The 21,747-nt window shown below is 46.5% G+C and overlaps 1 protein-coding gene across 1 annotated transcript in view; it reads left to right on the top strand.

Moving 5' to 3' along the window:
• The window catches only part of AMDHD1 (amidohydrolase domain containing 1), a 210,389-nt gene that overhangs the window by 167,429 nt on the left and 21,213 nt on the right, over nucleotides 1-21,747 (top strand). The window contains exon 8 of the mRNA XM_069229089.1: nucleotides 1,662-1,822. Within this exon, the coding sequence (XP_069085190.1) occupies nucleotides 1,662-1,822 (161 nt within the window). The remainder of the gene's footprint in view (nucleotides 1-1,661; nucleotides 1,823-21,747) is intronic.

Genomic DNA, 21,747 nt, shown 5'->3' with positions numbered 1-21,747 from the left:
GTAACGAAATTATGACCAAAAGGAAGTTGCATAAAGAAAACTTAATTTTCATTAATTGATAGATTGGCACATTTGCTTTGACACCCAGGCGAAAGACAGTGCTATTCTGCCAACAGCAGCCAACAGCAGAATCATTGTGAAGTGAAGCTTAAGGCCTGGAGGAGGTGGAGGTGATACATGAGCAAAAGTTGGCTCCAATATGAAATTATTTTGAACACCAACAAGGAAATTGAAAGTTTCCTAGAATGGGGTTAGGTTTTACTTTAAAAGAGTGATGCAGAATAATAGAAGGAAAGAAATGGATGGTGTTGGCAGCAAAGAAAAAGAGGAGTTGAAATGAACATTTGAAAACAGAATGTAGACAGCAACTTCTGTAAGCAATGCTGAACTTGATTCCTTCTTGGGACTTCCATAGCTCAAACAAGTAATGATTAGTGATCCGTCTTTGCACCCCAAAAGCAAGATAACCACACTGACGGCATCGTAATAGACCCTGTGTCTTTTACCAAGAAAAAGGGATTGTCATATTTTTTGCTTCATTAGGAAGCTTCAAGCTTAGATTTTGACCAAATGTGGGCCACCATTGCCAGTTGATCTTTATGGAGTCCTATCCATAGTGCACAGTTGTTGCTAGAGTTGTAGAGATTTATTTGGAGGTGAAATGTCAGTGACGATTGGTTAACCCATGTAAAGTGTTGGGTTTGGTATAAGATTCTGTGCAAATTGCGTAGCAATATAATCTGATCATTATATAACTCAAGTGTTTAGAGACTATTATGCACACACTTCTACAGGCCATTCAATTAAGAATGAGTCAAAGATGTACTTTTGTAGCTTGATAGCAAAGTACATGCAACTTTCTAAGTAAGGAATCGCTTGTACTGAAAGGAAAGCTGTTTTTATCCTGTGCACAAAGCATATGAGTGTCTCTAACAATTGAATGAAATATCACATTGCGGCAGCTCTGGAATAAGCTAATTGAAGTACATTCTGTCGCAGAACAGCTGTTTAAAATCACAGTAAACATTTATGTGGGTGTACAAAAAACTGCCTCTTCAACTATATAAATGTTATGTTGCACCTAATGTTAAGGCTCATTTTATGTTAAAATAAGAAAATTAAGATGTGCTAATATATGTAACATGATATATTTTATGAGTATATTTGAATTATTGCCACTTTTACTTCAATTGGGTGATTCATTATATTTGTCATTGCTTTCTGCATTTATTGTTAGGTTAGTGGCTTTTGCATTTCAAGGGCAGATTAGGAGTTTGTTTTATTTTCTTTCTGTGACAGTTTCATTCTAAGAGGGTATCCATTCATCACAGATCAAAACTGTATTATTGATTAGGATCCTACATCAATGGAGGAAGAAATGATTAATTACAGTATAGAATTAAAAAGATGATCACCAATTTTTTTAATCAGCCAATCTTTTGATCCAGTCTGAACCTCTTTTACAAAGCGCATGATCTTTGAATGCATTGAATTTGTGATCTAGTTTATTCAGACTAAATAAATATGTTGTTTGTTTAATAGAACTGTCTGACATAATGTGCGACTTTTAAATTACCAGTTGCATGTGTTTTTTGAAACATACTGCCAAGATAGCATCCCAAATTGTTTGCATTAATCATCTGCATTTTTGTTTCCTCTAGCCAATAGTAATGCATTTGGCCTGTGTTAATATGAAAATGTCAATGAAAGAGGCCTTAGCTGCTGCCACCATTAATGCAGCTTATGCTCTTGGAAAGTCTGACAGCCAAGGTTCTTTAGAGGTTGGAAAAGAAGGGAACCTTATTATCATAAATTCCCCCAGGTGCGTATTTGGAGATTGATGTCTTTTACAAGCACATCTCAATTTTTGTGTGTATGGTTTCTGTATGAGAAAGGTTACTTCCCAAGATGTTTCATGTTCCCGGCTAAATTATATTTCTCTTACAGTTTCTTTGTCTTTTACTTAACCCATCAACCTTGAGAAATATCATCTTAAGCAGAATGACAAGAGCTTTGGATTTTCAAATAAGGTGGGAAAATGTAGAGCTATTTTTTGGGCTTTAGCAGATGTGGGGGCAGCGTAGCAGAAGGACCACACAAAAACTACAATTCATAGAGGAGATAGTTTAATAATTGGTATATTTGTGTTCATACTACAAGCTCCAAAACACTTTTGACAGTGAAAGTCACCAAACACAATTTTACTATATCAAGAGTTGTATCAGGATGCCCTAACCTGCAAATTCAGATCCGACAGGAGCGAGGCTACTTCCCACACTTCACCAAACCCATGCTATCTCCACAATACTATTGTGGTGTTATACACTAGGCCTGGGGAAACAGGAAAGGCACAATGGAAAGAAGGAGAGACACTGGATATTGTGACATACCTGGAGGCACAACTGAGCTTACTCTGTAACATCAGAGTGTTGATATCTAAAAAGTAAAGAATAACTTTAATATAACTTTAGTTTGAAATTTGATGTTTATCCTTGAAGTAATAAAATACTAGCTGGCATACTCAATTTCTACTCCCCATTACAGTTCCAAACATGGCCTTTCTCCTAATATGCAATATAATTAAGCTTTTAAATAATAATTAAATAACAGTGAGGATTACAATAAGTTTGTATACCAACCAATGCTACCATAAATATTAGGAACTAAATTTTCGTACTTGATTTGCATTCCAGGTGACAATTGGGTAACTGTAACAAGAAAGCATTCCTTAGTAGTGCATTTTCTAATCCTGGTCATATGTGTATTCACTGTCTTCATTATCAGCATATCATACAACAATATTTATGTGCTAATTTACTTCCATTGAGTTTCTAAATGTTCATAACCCACACAGTTGGTTCTTTGTTGAGTAAACTATGACAGAAAAGTTGGATGATTCTTATGAAACAGACAAGTGCCACAGAGTTCGTAATACCTATGGATGCCCCCTTGTGCAAGTCTGGTCACAAATAAGTAAAAGTCTGTTCTTGCAAGATACCACTCTAATTCCAAGATGTCTTTATCTAATTCACAGAAGAACAAGTAACATTATTCCAACAAGTCACAGCTGTGGGAACTGTGTGTCACCTAGCAAGGACCCTATAGACCATGAGGAACTTATAGTCTTTTGTAAAAAAAAAAAAAAAAAAATTGGATTATTATTTGGGGTGAACAATCTCACACCTAAAGGAATAATCAAACTAGCTTGTCACAGGGAACATCAAAAGTACTAAATTAACGTGAGCTTAACCCTCCTGGTGGTATGACACAGAGTAGAGAGCCTTAACTTAGGGAAATATGTAAAGTATTTTTCCAGTACAAAAACAGTAATAAAGTCAAATACTAAACAATAAAAATCTTAAAACCTGAATTAGAAAAATAGAGTAAAATGTAATAAACAAAATTATCCTAGAATGACAAATATCCACTGAGGGGGGCCAGAGATATGCACTTCTTAAATGTAAGTAAAAATAACACCAAAAATACTTGTGCCAATGAATTTGTAGACTGGGACCTAGGTATGATTTTAGGCCACCTGTGATGGAACACATGTCAATACACCACCAAGCAGGTTTGTCCCAGTGAAAACATTTACTCTCTGACTTTTTTCTGGAGCTTACAATCCTCCAGTGGTACAAGCCTGAAGGAGTATCTGAGGAAGGTGGATTGAAATCGGACATCTTTGTCGCGAAGTACACCTGATGGCACCAGAGTTCTTTGAAGCCCCGACTTTGCATGGTTTCTGGAGCAGCTCCCCTTGATCACTTCAAAGGTTTCCACAACTTCAGAGACAGCACTTTTGAGTCAGAACTCGAGCAAAGGAAACCAGCAAGGTCCTGTCCAGGTCCCATTGGTGCTAGTCAACTAGTTACATCAGGTAATAGGCCTCTTGCTATTTGTTGTGCCTCTGGAGTCACACAGGAGGCCAGCCTACTGACCCTTGAAGCCCAATTCATTTTCCCAGCTGCAGGAGGGAGTAGGTCCAGTCTTTCTGGGCTCCTCAGGTCACAGACAGCAGGTCCAGTCCTCTTTTTATCTTCTGTAGGTTAAGGAAGTGTTCCGAGGAGAATTCCTTTGGGTGCTACATTTATAGTGTGCAGTAGAAAGAGGGTGGGTTTGACTACTGGACATTTCCCAACCAATGAGGTAAAAGTTCCTAGGGCAGCCCTTCCAACTTTTGCAGCACTTCCTGTTTGTCGTAGTTTGAACAATCTCACTGTGCACCTCATTTCTAAAATCCAAGATGGGGGAACCCTTCCTCCCATATGCAGAGCCCTTGTGTCCACCCAGAGGTGTGGCCAGGGAGATGAGCAACCCCCCCGCCCCCCCAGGGTCCACTCTAACCCCATTCTGGGGGTAGCTTCTCTCACACGCGGATCAAAGTCAGCCTGGCTAGTGTTGGCCTTTGGAACTATTAACTTGAAAGGTAAAGAGGTGAGGCATGCCCATTCATAAAGTTCCTGGTTCCACCCCAACTGTCCTCCCTGAGCTGAAAGGGATCAAATACTCCACAACTACTCCATCCAGTCACCAGGTCTAACCTGTTGTTCTGGTCTGGGAGCAGTTTCGCATCTTATTAAGCTCATGCACTTGCTGAGCAGCTACTAGCAGGCTGATGGTCGGAAAAGGTATCTTACTAAAAGTCACTTTTCATAAATATTATTAAAAATCAAACCTCACCAATAAATTATAATGAATATAAGAAAAAGTTTGAATAACAGTTTTAGCCTTTGCCTGTCAAACGTTACATATTAAAGAATATAGTGTGAACTTTGACATGTTCTAGACTCCAGCTTTGGCCCTGGCAATGAAAATAGTTTTTGGAGTCGATTTCTTGGTGGATCATGTCAGCTTTAATTTCACACATGTCCCAGTTTTTTATGTCAGGCGCCCTACCTAGTGAGTGACAAGTAGTGCTTATGGCCTCATAACGAGTTTTGCGGTCTTTTGGGAAGACCGCTGTGGTTGTTGCTGCCAAAAGACCGCCATTTTGGTGGCATTCTGACCACCGTGCTAAGAGTCACACTGTGAAGACCGCCAAATATCAGCCAAAAATCCAAAACTGTCAGGACACTGGAGGCCGGGAAAGAGGTGGTCCCACCACCAGCACTGCCAGCCTGACAAAAATCCACCCACCAGATTATGAGCCACAAATCACCACAGCGGTTCTTCCATGGCAGAAAACCATTGGTGGTGTGATACACTGCAGTCAGAACTCACATCAGTCAGAACACCACACTACATTGGATAGTTTGCATACCCCACACCTGACACACATCCACACACCTGACACATCTACTCACTGCACTATATAACACACCCTGACAAAGTCCACAATCCTTTGCAACAAAAACTCCATTCAGATATGCAGAGAGAAGGCAATATTATGGATATAGCACCTTTACACAATATAGCACACATCACACTCGGCACACACCCCACATCAGCACATCAGCACAACTAACACAATACAGACATTACTAGCATACAAAATCCGTGACAACCGGCTCACCCTCACAACACAGCACCCACACCTCACCAATTACCCAACACTACACCCTTACACTCACAACACCCTCACACACCATAAACACCAACCACTACCATGTCTCCACAAAAACACCCATGTTTCACTGACGACGCATTGAGGTCATAGTGAATGAAATTTTCAGGGTAGAGCTGCAACTGTTTGGAGTACAGGCCCAACAAACATCGATTGCCAGGAAAATGGAGTTGTGTCAAAGGATAGTCAACAGGGTCTATTCAGTAGGCAGCCATCCACGCATAAGGGAGGACATCAAGAAGAGCTGGAACAACTTCGGGGGAAGGTGCGTTCCATGGTATCACGCCACCAGATAGCAGTGCAGAAGACTGGCATTGGGTCCCCACCTCCTCCCCTACAGTTCACATCATGGGAGGAGAAGGTCATGGATATAGTGCATCCTGAGGGCCTGACTGGAATACCTGGGGGACTGGAATCTGGTACGTACCCACAACAGTCATGTCACACATTTGTCTTTTCCTGCATGCTTCCTCACCACCCAAATACTCCCTAATTAACTAAATGTCCCACTACTCCTCCCACCTAATCACCTAATGCCCCTCTCCTGCATGCCTCCACTCAGCCCAACTGCCCTCACAGCCCTTGGCAATGACACATTAACTACTGGCTAATCATATCACTCCCAGAATGCACTAACCCATCATTGCGAAAATCTGGAATGTGCACAACACATTACATGTAATGCATGTACAACTAAAGTTCTAGCTACACCATCTAGATTGTTTTAGTGAGGACCAGTACATGGGAATGACAGCAATGCAATGGTACACACACAATAGCAAACAAAGTAAAACACAGCTACAGCTGAGTGACCATTCCTAATGGCCACAGATCAAATTTCCCAAGCCAGAAATAGACTGACCTGGGTTGGAAAGTAAGATGGCTGAGTCGATGCACATGCACAATATCAAGATACAAAACTATTACCGTTGCATACTCACATACTTGTGTTCCCACTAGGACACTGTTGTGCATTGTGCAGCTTTAATGTGTGACATCTAGCAAGTCTGACTATACACTAGGTAACAGAGATGAACAGTCACATCAATTTTCAGACAAAACCAGAATCCATCTGCAGTGCAATCTGTACCAAACCCATATGACAGCTCCAACATGGAGTATGGAAATCAAGTCACAGATCTTAATGTACAACAAAGGTATGCTGTGCAGCATTTGTCAATGTCATTGCAGGGAATCATGTAAAGCCACTGTCTGCATCTCACAAAGAGGAAACCAAACACACATTCTAACCTGAACTATGTGTGTCACTGCCTCCACAGGTAACCCTGCCATTGCCACCATGGAGAGGATACCTGAAAGTGCCAGTCTCCCTCTGAATGAAGGTCCCAGTGAGGACAACACACCTGGATGTCTGGACAAAGACAAACAAACCTGGCCCATCTGGGACACCTGGTCAATCAACGACTCCCTGCCTCACCCTGCCCACATCAACTCCTCCCCCCCTGCCCCTGGTGCATCCACATCACAGTCAACCATTCTTTCCAAACCTGTGTCCCAAGTACTGTTCAATCAAATGTGTGCCCCACAGTACAGGGACCTGAGTAGAACCCTAACATCCCTGACGATAAGGGACCTGCTACCACTGAGATTGGGCATACCGTGCCAGAGAAACAGGCACCTTTCTACGGTACGTGGGAGGGATGCTATGGGTCAGTGGATGAGGCCTCATTGGGACTCCACTGACCAGGAATCCATTTCCTAAGTCCTGGGAGCCTACCAAAGTTCCCAGGACAGGATTGGCCAAATAATCACTATGTTGGGGGAAAATCAAAGGCTGCAGAGGGAATACCACCAGGAAGGTATGTAGAAGGCACAAGATGTCGTCATGTCTTCCATTGCAGGGGTGTTGAGGGACATCAATACTACCCTGATTGGTTTCTGAACACACCATCAGGCCCCTTCCACTAGCAACGTAACATCTATCCCAACTACATCTATGGCAGCTAGTGGAAGGTAGGCCCTGTCAGGGGAACCACATGCCTCATACACCCCTCCCTCTGTAGCTGAAGAACTCCCCACAAACATGGATGTCCACCCAGACATCTGGCTGGAGCAGATGGATGCCAAGATCAAACCCACTGTCAGGAAGTGAACCTCTCCTGATTTGTTACCCTCGGGTGCCACTGAGACACCCTGTAGACTATTCTAACTCCATTTTCCCATGGTACAAGGACACTGGACCTGTGTAACTAACTGGTGTAGCAGCTACTCTGATGAATCCATCTACCTTGACATCACTCATCACCTTAATTTTCATTTATGCACTTTTAATTTTACTTTTAGTATTCTGACATGCACAATACATCACAATTGAACACTGTAGGAAGTTGGCTCTGTATGTGCTATTTCAAAGTAAGGAATAGCATGCACAGAGTCCAAGGGTTCCCCTTAGAGGTAAAATAGTGGTAAAAAGAGATAATACTAATGCTCTATTTTGTGGTAGTGTGGTCGAGCAGTAGGCTTATCCAAGGAGTAGTGTTAAGCATTTGTCGCACATACACATAGACAATAAATGAGGTACACACACTCAGAGACAAATCCAGCCAATAGGTTTTTATATAGAAAAATATCTTTTCTTAGTTTATTTTAAGAACCACAGGTTCAAATTCTACATGTAATATCTCATTCGAAAGGTATTGCAGGTAAGTACTTTAGGAACTTCAAATCATCAAAATTGCATGTATACTTTTCAAGTTATTCACAAATAGCTGTTTTAAAAGTGGACACAGTGCAATTTTCACAGTTCCTAGGGGAGGTAAGTATTTGTTAGGTTAACCAGGTAAGTAAGACACTTACAGGGCTTAGTTCTTGGTCCAAGGTAGCCCACCGTTGGGGGTTCAGAGCAACCCCAAAGTCACCACACCAGCAGCTCAGGGCCGGTCAGGTGCAGAGTTCAAAGTGGTGCCCAAAACACATAGGCTAGAATGGAGAGAAGGGGGTGCCCCGGTTCCGGTCTGCTTGCAGGTAAGTACCCGCGTCTTCGGAGGGCAGACCAGGGGGGTTTTGTAGGGCACCGGGGGGGACACAGGTCCACACAGAAATTTCACCCTCAGCAGCGCGGGGGCGGCCGGGTGCAGTGTAAAAACAAGCGTCGGGTTTTCAATGTTAGTCTATGAGAGATCTCGGGATCTCTTCAGCGCTGCAGGCAGGCAAGGGGGGGATTCCTCGGGGAAACCTCCACTTGGTCAAGGGAGAGGGACTCCTGGGGGTCACTCCTCCAGTGAAAGTCCGGTCCTTCAGGTCCTGGGGGCTGCGGGTGCAGGGTCTCTCCCAGGTGTCGGGACTTAGGATTCCAAGAGTCGCGGTCAGGGGAAGCCTCGGGATTCCCTCTGCAGGCGGCGCGGTGGGGGCTCAGGGGGGACAGGTTTTTGTACTCACAGTCTTAGAGTAGTCCTGGGGTCCCTCCTGAGGTGTTGGATCGCCACCAGCCGAGTCGGGGTCGCCGGGTGTAGTGTTGCAAGTCTCACGCTTCTTGCGGGGAGCTTGCAGGGTTCTTTACAGCTGCTGGAAATAAAGTTGCAGCTTTTCATGGAGCAGGTCCGCTGTCCTCGGGAGTTTCTTGTCTTTTCGAAGCAGGGGCAGTCCTCAGAGGATGTCGAGGTCGCTGGTCCCTTTGGAAGGCGTCGCTGGAGCAGGATCTTTGGAAGGCAGGAGACAGGCCGGTGAGTTTCTGGAGCCAAGGCAGTTGTCGTCTTCTGGTCTTCCTCTGCAGGGGTTTTCAGCTAGGCAGTCCTTCTTCTTCTAGTTGCAGGAATCTCCTTTTCTAGGGTTCAGGGTAGCCCTTAAATACTAAATTTAAGGGCGTGTTTAGGTCTGGGGGGTTAGTAGCCAATGGCTACTAGCCCTGAGGGTGGGTACACCCTCTTTGTGCCTCCTCCCAAGGGGAGGGGGTCACAATCCTAACCCTATTGGGGGAATCCTCCATCTGCAAGATGGAGGATTTCTAAAAGTTAGAGTCACTTCAGCTCAGGACACCTTAGGGGCTGTCCTGCCTGGCCAGTGACTCCTCCTTGTTATTCTCATTATTTTCTCCGGCCTTGCCGCCAAAAGTGGGGCCTGGCTGGAGGGGGCGGGCAACTCCACTAGCTGGAGTGTCCTGCTGGGTTGGCACAAAGGAGGTGAGCCTTTGAGGCTCACCGCCAGGTGTGACAATTCCTGCCTGGGAGAGGTGTTAGCATCTCCACCCAGTGCAGGCTTTGTTACTGGCCTCAGAGTGACAAAGGCACTCTCCCCATGGGGTCAGCAACATGTCTCGGTTTGTGGCAGGCTGCTACAACTAGTCAGCCTACACAGATAGTCGGTTAAGTTTCAGGGGGCACCTCTAAGGTGCCCTCTGTGGTGTATTTTACAATAAAATGTACACTGGCATCAGTGTGCATTTATTGTGCTGAGAAGTTTGATACCAAACTTCCCAGTTTTCAGTGTAGCCATTATGGTGCTGTGGAGTTCGTGTTTGACAGACTCCCAGACCATATACTCTTATGGCTACCCTGCACTTACAATGTCTAAGGTTTTGTTTAGACACTGTAGGGGTACCATGCTCATGCACTGGTACCCTCACCTATGGTATAGTGCACCCTGCCTTAGGGCTGTAAGGCCTGCTAGAGGGGTGTCTTACCTATACTGCATAGGCAGTGAGAGGCTGGCATGGCACCCTGAGGGGAGTGCCGTGTCGACTTACTCGTTTTGTCCTCACTAGCACACACAAGCTGGCAAGCAGTGTGTCTGTGCTGAGTGAGAGGTCTCCAGGGTGGCATAAGACATGCTGCAGCCCTTAGAGACCTCCCTGGGCATCAGGGCCCTTGGTACTAGAAGTACCAGTTACAAGGGACTTATCTGGATGCCAGGGTCTGCCAATTGTGGATACAAAAGTACAGGTTAGGGAAAGAACACTGGTGCTGGGGCCTGGTTAGCAGGCCTCAGCACACTTTCAATTGTAAATATAGCATCAGCAAAGGCAAAAAGTCAGGGGGCAACCATGCCAAGGAGGCATTTCCTTACACAACCCCCCCCCCAAACGAAAGAGGATGAGACTAACCTTTCCCAAGAGAGTCTTCATTTTCTAAGTGGAAGAACCTGGAAAGGCCATCTGCATTGGCATGGGCAGTCCCAGGTCTGTGTTCCACTATAAAGTCCATTCCCTGTAGGGAGATGGACCACCTCAACAGTTTAGGATTTTCACCTTTCATTTGCATCAGCCATTTGAGAGGTCTGTGGTCAGTTTGAACTAGGAAGTGAGTCCCAAAGAGGTATGGTCTCAGCTTCTTCAGGGACCAAACCACAGCAAAGGCCTCCCTCTCAATGGCACTCCAACGCTGCTCCCTGGGGAGTAACCTCCTGCTAATGAAAGCAACAGGCTGGTCAAGGCCATCATCATTTGTTTGGGACAAAACTGCCCCTATCCCATGTTCAGAGGCATCAGTCTGCACAATGAACTGCTTAGAATAATCTGGAGCTTTGAGAACTGGTGCTGAGCACATTGCCTGTTTCAGGGTGTCAAAGGCCTGTTGGCATTCCACAGTCCAGTTTACTTTCTTGGGCATTTTCTTGGAGGTGAGTTCAGTGAGGGCTGTCACAATGGATCCATATCCCTTCACAAACCTCCTGTAATACCCAGTCAAGCCAAGGAATGCCCTGACTTGAGTCTGGGTTTTTGGAGCTACCCAGTCCAGAATAGTCTGGATCTTGGGTTGGAGTGGCTGAACTTGGCCTCCACCTACAAGGTGTCCCAAGTAAACCACAGTTCCCTGCCCTATCTGGCATTTGGATGCCTTGATAGAGAGGCCTGCAGATTGCAGAGCCTTCAAAACCTTCCTCAGGTGGACCAGGTGATCCTGCCAGGTGGAGCTAAAGACAGCAATATCATCAAGATAAGCTGTGCTAAAGGACTCCAAGCCAGCAAGGACTTGATTCACCAACCTTTGGAAGGTGGCAGGGGCATTCTTTAAACCAAAGGGCATAACAGTAAACTGATAATGCCCATCAGGTGTGGAGAATGCTGTCTTTTCTTTTGCTCCAGGTGCCATTTTTATTTGCCAGTACCCTGCTGTCAAGTCAAAGGTACTTAGAAATTTGGCAGCACCTAATTTATCAATGAGCTCATCAGCTCTTGGAATTGGATGGGCATCTGTCTTGGTGACAGAATTGAGCCCTCTGTAGTCCACACAAAACCTCATCTCTTTCTTTCCATCTTTGGTGTGAGGTTTGGGGACTAAGACCACTGGGCTAGCCCAGGGGCTGTCAGAGCGCTCAATGACTCCCAATTCCAGCATCTTGTGGACTTCCACCTTGATGCTTTCTTTAACATGGTCAGATTGTCTAAAGATTTTGTTCTTGACAGGCATGCTGTCTCCTGTGTCCACAGGTGTGTCTGACCAGGGGTTAAGGAGAAGAGTTCAGGAAACTGTTGTAGGACTCTCCTACAATCAGCTTGCTGTTGGCCAGAGAGGGTGTCTGAGTAGATCACTCCATCTACTGTACCATCTTTTGGGTCTGACGACAGAAGATCAGGGAGAGGTTCACTCTCTGCCTCCTGATCCTCATCTGTTACCATCAACAGATTGACATCAGCCCTGTCGTGGAAGAGCTTAAGGCGGTTTACATGGATCACCCTCTTGGGGCTCCTGCTTGTGCCCAGGTCCACCAGGTAGGTGACCTGACTCTTCCTCTCTAGTACTGGGTAAGGGCCACTCCATTTGTCCTGGAGTGCCCTGGGAGCCACAGGCTCCAGAACCCAGACTTTCTGCCCTGGTTGGAACTCAACCAGTGCAGCCTTTTGGTCATACCAAAACTTCTGGAGCTGTTGGCTGGCCTCAAGGTTTTTTGTTGCCTTTTCCATGTACTCTGCCATTCTAGAGCGAAGGCCAAGTACATAGTCCACTATGTCTTGTTTTGGCTCATGGAGAGGTCTCTCCCAGCCTTCTTTAACAAGAGCAAGTGGTCCCCTTACAGGATGACCAAACAGAAGTTCAAAGGGTGAGAATCCTACTCCCTTCTGTGGCACCTCTCTGTAAGCGAAAAGCAGACATGGCAAGAGGACATCCCATCTCCTTTTGAGCTTTTCTGGGAGCCCCATGATCATGCCTTTTAATGTCTTGTTGAATCTCTCAACCAAGCCATTAGTTTGGGGATGGTATGGTGTAGTGAATTTATAAGTCACTCCACACTCATTCCACATGTGTTTTAGGTATGCTGACATGAAGTTGGTACCTCTGTCAGACACCACCTCCTTAGGGAAACCCACTCTGGTAAAGATACCAATGAGGGCCTTGGCTACTGCAGGGGCAGTAGTCGACCTAAGGGGAATAGCTTCAGGATACCTGGTAGCATGATCCACTACTACCAGGATATACATATTTCCTGAGGCTGTGGGAGGTTCTAGTGGACCAACTATGTCCACACCCACTCTTTCAAAGGGCACCCCCACCACTGGAAGTGGAATGAGGGGGGCCTTTGGATGCCCACCTGTCTTACCACTGGCTTGACAGGTGGGGCAGGAGAGGCAAAACTCCTTAACCATGTTGGACATATTGGGCCAGTAGAAGTGGTTGACTAACCTCTCCCACGTCTTGGTTTGTCCCAAATGTCCAGCAAGGGGAATGTCATGGGCCAATGTTAGGATGAACTTCCTGAACAGCTGAGGCACTACCACTCTCCTAGTGGCACCAGGTTTGGGGTCTCTGGCCTCAGTGTACAGGAGTCCATCTTCCCAATAGACCCTATGCGTTCCATTTTTCTTGCCTTTGGACTCTTCAGCAGCTTGCTGCCTAAGGCCTTCAAGAGAGGGACAGGTTTCTTGTCCCTTACACAGCTCCTCCCTTGAGGGTCCCCCTGGGCCTAAGAGCTCAACCTGATAAGGTTCAAGCTCCAAAGGCTCAGTTCCCTCAGAGGGCAGAACTTCTTCCTGAGAAGAGAGGTTCCCTTTCTTTTGCTGTGTTGCAGTTGGTTTCCCAACTGACTTTCCTTTCCTCTTGGTAGGCTGGGCCATGCTTCCAGACTCCAGCTCTACTTGTTCACCCTGTGCCTTGCACTGTGCTCTTGTTTTCACACACACCAGTTCAGGGATACCCAGCATTGCTGCATGGGTTTTTAGTTCTACCTCAGCCCATGCTGAGGACTCCAGGTCATTTCCAAGCAGACAGTCCACTGGGATATTTGAGGAGACCACCACCTGTTTCAGGCCATTGACCCCTCCCCATTCTAAAGTAACCATTGCCATGGGATGTACTTTTCTCTGATTGTCAGTGTTGGTGACTGTGTAAGTTTTTCCAGTCAGGTATTGGCCAGGGGAAACCAGTTTCTCTGTCACCATGGTGACACTGGCACCTGTATCCCTCAGGCCCTCTATTCTAGTCCCATTAATTAAGAGTTGCTGTCTGTATTTTTGCATGTTAGGCGGCCAGACAGCTAGTGTGGCTAAATCCACCCCACCCTCAGAAACTAGAGTAGCTTCAGTGTGGACCCTGATTTGCTCTGGGCACACTGTTGATCCCACTTGGAGACTAGCCATACCAGTGTTACCTGGATGGGAGTTTGGAGTGGAACCTTTCTTGGGACAGGCCTTGTCTCCAGTTTGGTGTCCATGCTGTTTACAGCTATGACACCAGGCCTTTTTGGGATCAAAGTTTTTACCCTTGTACCCATTGTTTTGTGAAGAGGCTCTGGGCCCACCCTCCTGTGCAGGTTTTTGGGGGCCTGTAGAAGACTCTTTACTATTTTTAGTTTTGGTTGTCTCATCACCCTTCCCCTGGGGAGTCTTTGTGACCCCTTTCTTTTGGTCACCCCCTGTTGAAGTCTTGGACACCCTTGTCTTGACCCAATGGTCCGCCTTCTTTCCCAATTCTTGGGGAGAAATTGGTCCTAGGTCTACCAGATGCTGATGCAGTTTATCATTGAAACAATTACTTAACAGGTGTTCTTTCACAAATAAATTGTATAGCCCATCATAATTATTTACACCACTGCCTTGAATCCAACCATCTAGTGTTTTCACTGAGTAGTCTACAAAGTCAACCCAGGTCTGGCTCGAGGATTTTTGAGCCCCCCTGAATCTAATCCTATACTCCTCAGTGGAGAATCCAAAGCCCTCAATCAGGGTACCCTTCATGAGGTCATAAGATTCTGCATCTTGTCCAGAGAGTGTGAGGAGTCTATCCCTACACTTTCCTGTGAACATTTCCCAAAGGAGAGCACCCCAGTGAGATCTGTTCACTTTTCTGGTTACACAAGCCCTCTCAAAAGCTGTGAACCATTTGGTGATGTCATCACCATCTTCATATTTAGTTACAATCCCTTTAGGGATTTTCAACATGTCAGGAGAATCTCTGACCCTATTTATGTTGCTGCCACCATTGATGGGTCCTAGGCCCATCTCTTGTCTTTCCCTCTCTATGGCTAGGATCTGTCTTTCCAAAGCCAATCTTTTGGCCATCCTGGCTAACTGGATGTCCTCTTCACTGGGGCTATCCTCAGTGATTTCAGAGGTGTTGGTCTCTCCTGTGAGGGAACCAGCATCTCTGACTATTATTTTAGGAGTCAGGGTTTGAGGGACCCTGTTCTCCCTAGATAGGACTGGTAGGGGGGAATTTTCCTCCAAGTCACTATCCTCTTCCTCTGAGTTGCCACCCTCAGAGGGGTTGGCCTTTTCAAACTCTGCCAAAAGCTCCTGGAGCTGTATTTTGGTAGGTTTGGGGCCCATTGTTATTTTCTTTATTTTACAGAGTGACCTTAGCTCCCTCATCTTAAGATGGAGGTAAGGTGTGGTGTCGAGTTCCACCACAGTCACATCTGTGCTAGACATTTTGCTTCTAAAAGTTGGAATACTTTTTAAGAATCTACAACTGGTTCTAGAATCTAATTCAAACTTTTACAAACTTTTAAACTCTAAAAGAAATGCTAAACAGGATCTAACACAAGGCCCTAGCAGGTCTTTTAAGAATTTAGAAAACTTTTCAAATTGCAAAAATCAATTTCTAATGACAATTTTGGAATTTGTCGTGTGATCAGGTATTGGCTGAGTAGTCCAGCAAATGCAAAGTTTGGTACCCCACCGCTGATCCACCAATGTAGGAAGTTGGCTCTGTATGTGCTATTTCAAAGTAAGGAATAGCATGCACAGAGTCCAAGGGTTCCCCTTAGAGGTAAAATAGTGGTAAAAAGAGATAATACTAATGCTCTATTTTGTGGTAGTGTGGTCGAGCAGTAGGCTTATCCAAGGAGTAGTGTTAAGCATTTGTTGCACATACACATAGACAATAAATGAGGTACACACACTCAGAGACAAATCCAGCCAATAGGTTTTTATATAGAAAAATATATTTTCTTAGTTTATTTTAAGAACCACAGGTTCAAATTCTACATGTAATATCTAATTCGAAAGGTATTGCAGGTAAGTACTTTAGGAACTTCAAATCATCAAAATTGCATGTATACTTTTCAAGTTATTCACAAATAGCTGTTTTAAAAGTGGACACTTAGTGCAATTTTCACAGTTCCTAGGGGAGGTAAGTATTTGTTAGGTTAACCATGTAAGTAAGACACTTACAGGGCTTAGTTCTTGGTCCAAGGTAGCCCACCGTTGGGGGTTCAGAGCAACCCCAAAGTCACCACACCAGCAGCTCAGGGCCGGTCAGGTGCAGAGTTCAAAGTGGTGCCCAAAACACATAGGCTAGAATGGAGAGAAGGGGGTGCCCCGGTTCCGGTCTGCTTGCAGGTAAGTACCCGTGTCTTCGGAGGGCAGACCAGGGGGGTTTTGTAGGGCACCGGGGGGGGACACAGGTGCACACAGAAATTTCACCCTCAGCAGCGCGGGGGCGGCCGGGTGCAGTGTAAAAACAAGCGTCGGGTTTTCAATGTTAGTCTATGAGAGATCTCGGGATCTCTTCAGCGCTGCAGGCAGGCAAGGGGGGGATTCCTCGGGGAAACCTCCACTTGGTCAAGGGAGAGGGACTCCCGGGGGTCACTCCTCCAGTGAAATTCCGGTCCTTCAGGTCCTGGGGGCTGCGGGTGCAGGGTCTCTCCCAGGTGTCGGGACTTAGGATTCAAAGAGTCGCGGTCAGGGGAAGCCTCGGGATTCCCTCTGCAGGCGGCGCGGTGGGGGCTCAGGGGGGACAGGTTTTTGTACTCACAGTCTTAGAGTAGTCCTGGGGTCCCTCCTGAGGTGTTGGATCGCCACCAGCCGAGTCGGGGTCGCCGGGTGTAGTGTTGCAAGTCTCACGCTTCTTGCGGGGAGCTTGCAGGGTTCTTTACAGCTGCTGGAAATGAAGTTGCAGCTTTTCTTGGAGCAGGTCCGCTGTCCTCGGGAGTTTCTTGTCTTTTCGAAGCAGGGGCAGTCCTCAGAGGATGTCGAGGTCGCTGGTCCCTTTGGAAGGCGTCGCTGGAGCAGGATCTTTGGAAGGCAGGAGACAGGCCGGTGAGTTTCTGGAGCCAAGGCAGTTGTCGTCTTCTGGTCTTCCTCTGCAGGGGTTTTCAGCTAGGCAGTCCTTCTTCTTGTAGTTGCAGGAATCTCCTTTTCTAGGGTTCAGGGTAGCCCTTAAATACTAAATTTAAGGGCGTGTTTAGGTCTGGGGGGTTAGTAGCCAATGGCTACTAGCCCTGAGGGTGGGTACACCCTCTTTGTGCCTCCTCCCAAGGGGAGGGGGTCACAATCCTAACCCTATTGGGGGAATCCTCCATCTGCAAGATGGAGGATTTCTAAAAGTTAGAGTCACTTCAGCTCAGGACACCTTAGGGGCTGTCCTGCCTGGCCAGTGACTCCTCCTTGTTATTCTCATTATTTTCTCCGGCCTTGCCGCCAAAAGTGGGGCCTGGCCGGAGGGGGCGGGCAACTCCACTAGCTGGAGTGTCCTGCTGGGTTGGCACAAAGGAGGTGAGCCTTTGAGGCTCACCGCCAGGTGTGACAATTCCTGCCTGGGAGAGGTGTTAGCATCTCCACCCAGTGCAGGCTTTGTTACTGGCCTCAGAGTGACAAAGGCACTCTCCCCATGGGGTCAGCAACATGTCTCGGTTTGTGGCAGGCTGCTACAACTAGTCAGCCTACACAGATAGTCGGTTAAGTTTCAGGGGGCACCTCTAAGGTGCCCTCTGTGGTGTATTTTACAATAAAATGTACACTGGCATCAGTGTGCATTTATTGTGCTGAGAAGTTTGATACCAAACTTCCCAGTTTTCAGTGTAGCCATTATGGTGCTGTGGAGTTCGTGTTTGACAGACTCCCAGACCATATACTCTTATGGCTACCCTGCACTTACAATGTCTAAGGTTTTGTTTAGACACTGTAGGGGTACCATGCTCATGCACTGGTACCCTCACCTATGGTATAGTGCACCCTGCCTTAGGGCTGTAAGGCCTGCTAGAGGGGTGTCTTACCTATACTGCATAGGCAGTGAGAGGCTGGCATGGCACCCTGAGGGGAGTGCCGTGTCGACTTACTCGTTTTGTCCTCACTAGCACACACAAGCTGGCAAGCAGTGTGTCTGTGCTGAGTGAGAGGTCTCCAGGGTGGCATAAGACATGCTGCAGCCCTTAGAGACCTCCCTGGGCATCAGGGCCCTTGGTACTAGAAGTACCAGTTACAAGGGACTTATCTGGATGCCAGGGTCTGCCAATTGTGGATACAAAAGTACAGGTTAGGGAAAGAACACTGGTGCTGGGGCCTGGTTAGCAGGCCTCAGCACACTTTCAATTGTAAATATAGCATCAGCAAAGGCAAAAAGTCAGGGGGCAACCATGCCAAGGAGGCATTTCCTTACAAACACAAATACTTTGTATGTTTCTTTTATAATACATCCGTAATTAGCATGCTTGCCAACTGTGGTCTGGCCATGTCCCCCTGCATCAAACAGCCAGTGTAATTGTCATCAGAAGGAGGCTCCCTCAGCAGGAGACATATGACAACAGAAATGTCACAGGATAGACGTCAGAGAGGTTGAAATCCAGGGTAACACAATAGTTTAGTCAGTATACCAATCTGCAAATAGAGCATGACAGGAAGTACCATCAGGATGTAAGGCATGGTGGTATACAGTGCCCATTTATAGGTAACTGAAGTCATGCCCGTGGTCAACTACCAAAGCAGGGCACCCAGATTGAACCTATATATCACCAGGTACAGGCTCTTCATATAGCCATACCATAGCTACATGATCACATATCCCATGGAACACAAAAAACAACACTGAGGAACCCAGTACTTCAACCATACACTAACATAGGCCTCATACCTGTAGGATTGTCAGTCAACTTTGTCAGTATACAGTTATCTGCACCTTTAGCAGCATTGTCAGAATACAAACATAGCTAGGTCCCATGGTCATCACAAAGTACCCCACCCATTGTGAAGCCAGAGGCCCTGATCCAGTCATCACACATTGTCCACAAACTTCAACTGACAAGTAACACACCATTTCACTTCCCCCCAAACCCACTGGTAATAGGAAAATAATAAACAGTCACAACCCTACTTGTATGAGGGAAGTACTAACAAAGTACCATTCCACTGTATCTATATCCATTTTACCGGCTATCTGTCAGGTACACCTCTCATGTCTGTGTAGGAGGCTGGCCCTCTATGTAGTGTGCAAAGCTAGGCACACTGTGAAGGGGGTCCAGGCAACCACACGCTGGTTTCCAGAGTTAAAAATCAGATCACCTAATGCTCCAATCTTTGAGGTAGCTGGTCGAGCTGTTAGGATAATCCAGGAGATGTGATTAGCATTTGTTGTACTCACAGTGTCAATCATGCACCATGCACACTCAATGAATAACTCGAGAACATAATTTATAAAAGTACTTCAGATTTTTATATAATTTTTAAGAACAAAATAGCTAAGATATGTTAAGTACTTTTTGACTTATGATTTTTCAAAGTTTTAATAAAGTTAGTCTTTCTGAGTGTAATTACGCACCACAGGAATCAATGTGCAGTCACTTTTAAAAATGCATTACAAATCGGACAGATGAGTTACCAGTGTCTTCTTTTGCAGGATGGTTGATACAGTTGGTAGGTACCTTGTGCCAGCTGGAGAGCCTCGGTGAATCCCAGTCCTGGCTTGAGCAGAGCTGGAAAGTCTCTTGGCACATGGCCGCTTGGAGGGGGCATCTGGAAAAGGAGCTGGTTTGCAGGTTTTAAGGTGGTGCTTTAGGGAACTCTTGGGCTGTTGAGTTTTCAAGGGGGTAGGGACCCGTGGCACACAGCTGGTTCTGTGATGCAGGGATCAGGGCGGCCGCATGCAGGGCGAGTTGGAGGTCTTGGAGGCTGTGTGCAATGGAACCCTTTAGAGCTGGAGGTAAGTCTTCTTCCGGGGGCCTTGCAGGATGACGAGGGCAGGTCTAGGGTGTTCCTGAAGTCCCTCGAATGGGGCTTTCCTCTTGGTCCACTTTAAACTCAGGGTGAGCTATTTTTGCTGTTGTCCGATGTGCACTGACTAGTGCCTAGGGTATTGGCACAACTCAGCCACGGGAGGGTGCAGTGCCACCAAAGTTGCCACACTTGTAGGTCTCATCTGGGATGTCATTGGTGTTTCGTCAGGTCTGCCTGTGACTTCCGGTTGCAGAGATAACAGCCAGTTGGTGAAGTGACCCTCATGGGTTTGCTGATTCTTTGCAGGTTCCTTGAGTGATGCCTCCACTCAGGAGGGAGATCTCGGGATATTTGTGAAGCTTGGAGGTCCTCTGGGTCTTTTGAGGTCGGTCCAGTGGTCAGTTCCCCTGCAGTGGCGATTGTCGGTACTCTGGTGCAGCAAGCTGGGGTCTTGGAGCCGCTTCTGGTGCAGCAAGTCCTCTGTTCTCGTGCTATTGGGTTCTTTGGTGCTGTCTTCTTTTTTTCTGATGAATCTGATTTCCTGGTCTAGAGAAGCCCACTAAATACTGAAATTAGTGGGCGTTTTAGGGGTAACCTGGTAGTGTCCAATGGGACAATTACCCTTGGGTGGCTACACCCACTACAGTTCCCTGTGGGAAGGGTCACTGCCCTAAACCTCATTGGCTATTTCCTGACATCCAACATGGAGGAAAATGAAATGGAGGATACACTTTGCCTGCAAGCCCTTAGGGATGGTGCATGCTCAGTGAGACCCCTCCTCCTACAATTCTGTGGACTCCCACCTTTTCTCCTGCCAAAAGTGGGGATTGGCAAAGGGGGGGGGCATCTGCTGCTAGCAGCAGCCCTGGGGCTCAAGTTTCCAGGGCAGTAGCCTTTTGAAGCTCACTGCCAGGGGAGTGCACATTCCTGAGGGAAGGGGTGTTAGCTTCTCCACCTAGGAAGGGCATTGTCTCACAAACCAGAGAGACAGGGCTCTCCCCCAAGGTTTGCGTATTGGCTGTCTGGAGGTGGCATGCTGGATGGAACCGTCAGCATCCATGCCAGTTAGGTTAGCTTTGGCAGGGGTCACCTCTGAGGTGACGCCTGGGTACATTTAGGGATAAATCTAATACTTACACTAGTTTGGATTCATCATTCTGAGTTGTTTGATACTAAACAACCGAGGGTTCAGAGAGGCCATCATGTAGCTCGGGAACTCATTTTTGACCAGTGTCCATTCCATGTACTTAAAATGGCTGCTCTGTTCACTCACTGTGTCCCAGGTTTGGCAAGGCCACAGTGGGGGCATATTGCTCATGCAGCTATGCCCTCATATATAGTATGGTGCACCATGTGTTAGGGCTGGAAGGCCTGCTAGAGGAGTGACTTACCCATAACATATGCATTGTAGGGTGGACAGGACACACAGGGAGTGTGCCATGTCAAATTTTGTCTTTTTAGGTTTGTCTCAGTACACTCAGTCTGCAATATCAGTGCTGGATGCATCTGGGTGCAGGGCCCTAGAGGGTGGCACAGCCAGTGCTGCTGCCGTTAGGGGCCTACCCTTAATAACCCATGCCCTGGGTACAAAGGCACCCATTTACTAGGTACTTACAGAGATAGTTAAGAGTGTATCCAATTGTGTCAAGCATCACAACAGATTTAGGGAACGTGCTCTGGCCCAGAGAACCTGGTTAGCAAGGCCCTGGGCACTACAACTTCTAGGACACATCAACATCGGGCAAAAGGTGGGGGCTAACCATGCAAAATGAGGCCTCCTCTCACACTATGTCAGCAATTACTATTGGGTACTGACAATGAATACTGCAAGCCTAGGGTGCAGAGTCAAACATGAAATAGCAAT

The sequence above is a fragment of the Pleurodeles waltl genome, chromosome 4_1 (genome assembly GCF_031143425.1).
Source record: "Pleurodeles waltl isolate 20211129_DDA chromosome 4_1, aPleWal1.hap1.20221129, whole genome shotgun sequence".
Lineage (NCBI taxonomy): Eukaryota > Metazoa > Chordata > Amphibia > Caudata > Salamandridae > Pleurodeles > Pleurodeles waltl.
Note: the sequence above shows the minus strand (reverse complement) of the source record. Positions and strands in the feature narration are given on the sequence as shown.